At 38.7% G+C, this 6,000-nt stretch overlaps 1 protein-coding gene across 2 annotated transcripts in view; it reads left to right on the forward strand.

The window, feature by feature from the left end:
* The window catches only part of LOC111027053 (FMRFamide receptor-like), a 78,464-nt gene extending 73,669 nt beyond the window's left edge, over positions 1 to 4,795 (forward strand). For both annotated transcript variants that reach the window (XM_022305266.1, XM_022305265.1), the window contains exon 4: positions 4,169 to 4,795. In XM_022305266.1, the coding sequence (XP_022160958.1) occupies positions 4,169 to 4,696 (528 nt within the window). In that variant the 3' untranslated portion in view covers positions 4,697 to 4,795. The remainder of the gene's footprint in view (positions 1 to 4,168) is intronic.
* The last annotated feature ends 1,205 nt before the right edge of the window (positions 4,796 to 6,000 follow it).

Genomic DNA, 6,000 nt, shown 5'->3' on the forward strand with positions numbered 1-6,000 from the left:
AAGCTTAAAGTATTTATAATATTCAAGCCGTTTAAACCTGATACCAGATGTCAACCCAAAAAGCGACAGACTATAATATCGTTGCCATTCGCTGTTTAAAAATAATTTGAGTAAAATTAAGAGTACTCCTAGGAAGAATCAAAACATGAATTGATGAGGTTTTTGCCTGTAGAACAGGTGGGCTATAGACATAGAAGAATCTTGAGAAGAAGTGAACAAGTCCTGTCAATAACCACATAAGGATGCGGAAAATAGATATCAAAAGATACTAAACAAGGGGGCAGTTTTTCTAGATTTATCATGGGATAAGACATGGTTAAGCAATAAGGCCTAGTCCTAAAATTATCCAAAATACTAAAATATGCACCACACAAGGGCGATGAAGAGGTGCCAGATTGGTTGTAGGATATTGGTGTTTACCTTTAGCTATAGTTTCTTTATTATTCTTTTAGTGTGTCTACAAAAGATTTTAATTTTAATTACGTGTGCCTTACCCCAATTTGTTTCGACAATATTTCGCCATATGAAATACAAAACAAAACAAAAGTAAAATTAACTGCCTTAAAAATATAAAAAAATAAAACTCATGCAGATATTAATTATAAGATACATTTTTACTTACTTGTTCGGTGTATTGCATTTTGTGGAGGAAAAAGAAATTGTTCTTTTCGCACAAAAAAGAAAACGTCTGTTTTGGCGTGGAAAAATGAGATGATATGTATAGTTCGGTGGAAGAGGGAAAAAGTTTATTTTAGTGGATAAAAGGATTACTTTCAGTAATTTGTTTTGTTAAAATAATATAAACCAAGAGAAAAAATTGGTAAAACGTACACGGTGTTCCTTGTGCAGTAAGGTTCCTATAATATTGGCTACAACCTGCGCAGGCCATACTGCGCATTATTCAGTGCATACGAGGAGAATTAATAAGATGAGAGGAACAATGCAATAACAACTGTCAAGTGCTTTCATTTTTTTCAAAGGTCGTTAACTATATTCATCTTTTTCTTTTCATTTTTCTGTCGTTTCCGTTAATTATACACCGTATCCACATCACACACACACACATTATATAATTTGTATAAAAATTGAAAATTTCGTCTCTTCTCATTTCCATAACCTATCGATGCAAGCTGCTTTGGCATAGGTCGCTTATAGGTCGATGATAATAATACGAGACTTAAATATAACGCCTCGACGCACCACTAATATAATAATATAATATACCTACCGCGTTGCAGTTATCCCGTTATCCTTGCGTCACTCGGTCGGTAGGTATAGTACAATATTATTATTGTGGAATTAATAAAGGATTTAATATTATTATCAATAATCTATATACGGTGACAGTGAGGCGAGTGAGCGGAACTTATATTCTATTGGTAGGTACCTATATACATACACGGCTGTTACCCGCCGGTCCCTTTCCAAGTTATATAAAACCCTACGTAGGTATAAACTATACAGGTACGTTGTCAGTTTTTCATTCGACTTATTCAAATAGCAATAATACCTAAGTATATAATAGTATTATAACGAGGTCGACAAATAATGACAACGCAAAACGTTTCGGCCAGTCCTCCGCTTGACGATTAATATGATGACCTTATACAATATTATTTATTATTTAGCTCACACCTACGTAATAATAAGTAATACTTATCATTGAAATTCCTACCTATACAACATCATAACTTAAAAATACTTTTTCTCGGGACTGAATGAGCCATTATTATGACCTCTTATATTTTCAACGGGCTGATGATGTCGCCATGCCGGGCGCCTGACGAAGGATAGGCTACTGCTCTAGAGTGAAAAATGTATGAACGATTATTAATTAATTAATCTTCTTCGGCCAAAGTCTTACGAGTATAGGTAATTTTTCCCTATCATCCAGCTATTCGCCAAACTTTGCATACTAATAATCCGTCTTCGACCAAACCCCAGTAATTTGCCTGTATATATAGTAGTTTTCAAAGTTTGGACGATTTTAGAGACTCCATCGTATAGGTAAACCCGTAAATACAATATTTTATACGGGTGATACGAGGGGGGAGGGCTGTTACATTACGGTTCTTCGGACTCTCTAATATAACATCATGATATTTTAATATATTAATATAATATACTATTATCGGAGTCCGGATTCCAATACGTCTTTCGGCTGATTCTGGCCACCAAGTCCAAGTATAATATAATATTCATAAAATCCATAGTGAATACGATAAACAGTTAGCTGGTGTATCCAAAACCCATAATGCAGTCGTCGTTTTCAACCTTTTTTAAAAAGACGGCAAATTTTATCTCTCACAAAATCAACAAGGCATTAAGTCTTGCCGGCCGCCGACGACGAAGTAGGTCAACGACACTTGACATCCGGTCATCCTACGGATATAATATAAAGATTTACCTTATAACAATTTGCCACGGACTACTTAGATACTAGATGTGCGATACTTACAAATTGCTAAAAAATACTATAGTATAAAGCTAACTATAAATAATATATAATGTTCATATTGTATAGACGATCCGACTTTCGTTGTTATCTCGTGAAAGTTTTCTTGCAGAAATCACGATGCGCTACGACATCATTCGACGTTTTCAGTTGGATCTATAGGCACCTATAGATTTAAAAAAAAAACCGTGGCGCAGAAGAGGAAAACAAATAACGACGATGACGATTCATAGTACCCATATATTGCTTAATAATTCCAAAATCAAAAGCGTATTTTGATTTCGGTGTCCTACGCGCATATTGCGCAGTTATACTGATACGCATATTTTGTTGTTTGGTCTGTTTATAAATATTATAATATACCTACGACTACATGATAATGTTGTATCGAACATTACAACATTTTCTCTCTATGTCCTCCGTAATACCAGAGAGCAGCAGAAATGTTGCGAAGAAACGATGGAGTCGTGAAATGAAAGTCTGTACACCTCTGGCGGGGCTATAGTAAATGTTCTAGTGAGGTGTACCTATTATAATATATTGTCTCGTATTGTATTTATGCGAGTCCTGCAGGAGAATGATTATATTATGTAATAAATTGACGCAGGATTGGGCGGAGATATGTCAACCCGCCGTTGTTTTGCACTGGGCACCTATTTTAATTAATATTTTGGGTGAAAAAAAAATGGTATTTCGATAAAGGCCTGTTTTACTCTGACTTTGGGTTAATCCATTCTGCGCACCCATCTGCTCACCATGGCGTATATTACGTATATTATATATTGGCAGAAGAGGTGTATATTCTACCCTTTGTGTACCTAATACCAATTCTCAAAGCGTACCAATAGGTAATTAAATTGAGGGGGTGCCAATGGTGGTATTTTTGGTGCACTCCGATAATCGCCGGTATTCGGTACATCCTATTTGGGGGGAATACCGGTAATCGGTACACAGTGGTTTGGCAATTATATGCCTACCTCCGGTGTTACCGAAAAAACAGTACTAAAGTAATTATTTACCTACCGCGGAAAATCCCCGAATACATGTCCGTCCGCGACATAAAGCAATGATGTACCAGTCTTCGATGTATTCGGGAAATCTATTTTTGGTGTAGTATTTAAACCGCACACGGACATAAATAAAATACTCTTAGTCCATAGTCCTCCTTTGAAAACTATTAGTCCACTCTACTGCAGCAAAAAATGTTAGGAAATTCCGATCTAGAACAGTTTGTAGAACAAGGACCTTTTTTTTATTATTTTCCCCGGAAATAATTATACCGAGTATACCGGTAATAGGTATTTACACCGTAAACAAATATAATGTATACCATGGTATCAAAATTTGAAATACCGCCAGCCCTAGACCATACGGTACCTATAAAGCCGCATTCACGTGCGGTTACGCCGGATGCCGTGTCGTGCAAGGGCGTGGTAACTACGATATGGTTACAACTGGTAACCATATTGGTTTCAAATAGTCGAGCTGTAGTCAATTCTTGGTAGGCATGCAACTTGGTTATTACATGATACCAAAAAATGAATGTCCAATCACAGTGCGATTTGATCGACACGACGCGAGACATGGAGTACCTGTGAATCCGGCTTAACCGTATATATTATTACCTATTCTATTATTGTTTTAACCATATTATATCATTATTGTTATTACCGTGGTCTAATTTATTGGCCGGTCGGCGCGCGCTGTTCACAGGGGAACGTGGTGTGGAACAGGCAACGGCAGGAGAACAAAATGACCATGACGCTGATCGCCGTGGTGATCATGTTCTGCGTGTGCCAGACGCCCACGGCCGTGATGATGCTGACGGCGTCCGTGTACGAGCCGCCCGAGAAGACGCCCGCGTACTACGTGAACCGCGGCCTGCACACCATATTCAACTTCCTGATGGTGGTGAACGCCGCGTCCAACTTCATGCTGTACTGCGCCATGAGCCGCAAGTACCGGCGCACGCTCATGATCACGTTCATGCCGTTCCTGGCGGCCCGGCACGCGCGCAACGCCACGCTCCGGTCGTCGGTCAGCTACCCGCGGTCCGGCACCATGGTCCGGCGCAACACGGAGGTCACGCAAATGACCGACATAATCGGCGCCGCGGCCGCCGGCAAACGAGAACCGCTCATCCGGGCCGGCACCAACCACGGCCGGCACGCCGCCGCCGCCAACAACAAGCAGCAGCAGCAGCAGCAGCAGCAGCAGCTGACCGCCACGGCCGTTCTCTAAGCGCGCCGCGGCCGTATGGAGCCGGGTTCGCCGCTCGTCGCGGGGTCAGCAGTCGTGTCGTGTGGTTTTCGTCGTGTTCCCGGCGATCGGCAGTGGTGATCGTGCAGGTAACCGTGGTAATCGTCATGTGATATTACGATTACCAAACAACGGCGATCTACCGGGAAAATTCCAATGTCATGGGCAGAGCCCGATTTTTAGGACGACAGACGACTTAGGTGGCTGCAGCAGTGAACCCGGCTTCATTATACAACTGATGTCCCACTATTATATCTATAATACGATAATATAATGACATCCGTCCCACTATATATACAATTATTATAATTATTATTATTATTATTATTATTATTATTATTATCATCATCGTTAGGTACTATATTTTACTATTATATACATACACGAATCGCGACTGTGCACGAGATGTCTACGTGCAATGTTCAAGTGGCTATAATACATAATATTAATATGTTTTTATAGGCACCTGTCTATCGTCGACCCTTCACAAGGGCGCCCGCAGAAATATAAACCAGGCTAGGAGGGCCAAAGTCAAAAGTCTCTGATAATATGCAGCACATATTATTTATTTATTTTTACAAGTAATGCTGCAATTAATACCAACTAAAATATAGGGGGCATGGCCCCCGGCAACCCCCTGTAGGCGCCCTCGCACCTTCACTAATCGCAAATAATTGAGTAAAATGAACGCGATCTATGTCGAAAATGACCATACATAATCTCTCGGGCGGTCAGAAAGTGGGCCACATGTCACATATTATTAGGTATCTAAACCTATTTCATATACAAAATATTACCCGGGTATTGGATAGCAAAAATTATATAAAATGTTGAAAAGGTACCAACAAATGGACCATATATATAATATATATATATATATATATATATATCAATAACTTAATCAAAATAACTTAAATAAATTTAATGTAATATATAATAGTCACATATTATGTATTCATTCAACAAAGCCATGAAATCATTAAATCAATTAAAAATATATACCTATACGACAATATTATACTCAGTTTGCAGTTATATAAATTATAGTAATTATAATCAATAATAAGTCTAAAACAACTATTTTTTAAAATAATGAGATAAGTACAATTAAAAAGTAAAAACATATCATTGTCAGTACGGTTACGGTAGTGAGACAAAATATGACAATATACCTCTTGATACGCTCATAATAATATTATTATGTTCCTCGAAAACTATATGGAAGTTCATAAAAATAGTTAAGTCGTTGCCCAGTGCCCCCCCCCCCTTACTCGTGGGTGTTCTAT

The sequence above is a fragment of the Myzus persicae genome, unplaced genomic scaffold (genome assembly GCF_001856785.1).
Source record: "Myzus persicae strain clone G006 unplaced genomic scaffold, MPER_G0061.0, whole genome shotgun sequence".
Lineage (NCBI taxonomy): Eukaryota > Metazoa > Arthropoda > Insecta > Hemiptera > Aphididae > Myzus > Myzus persicae.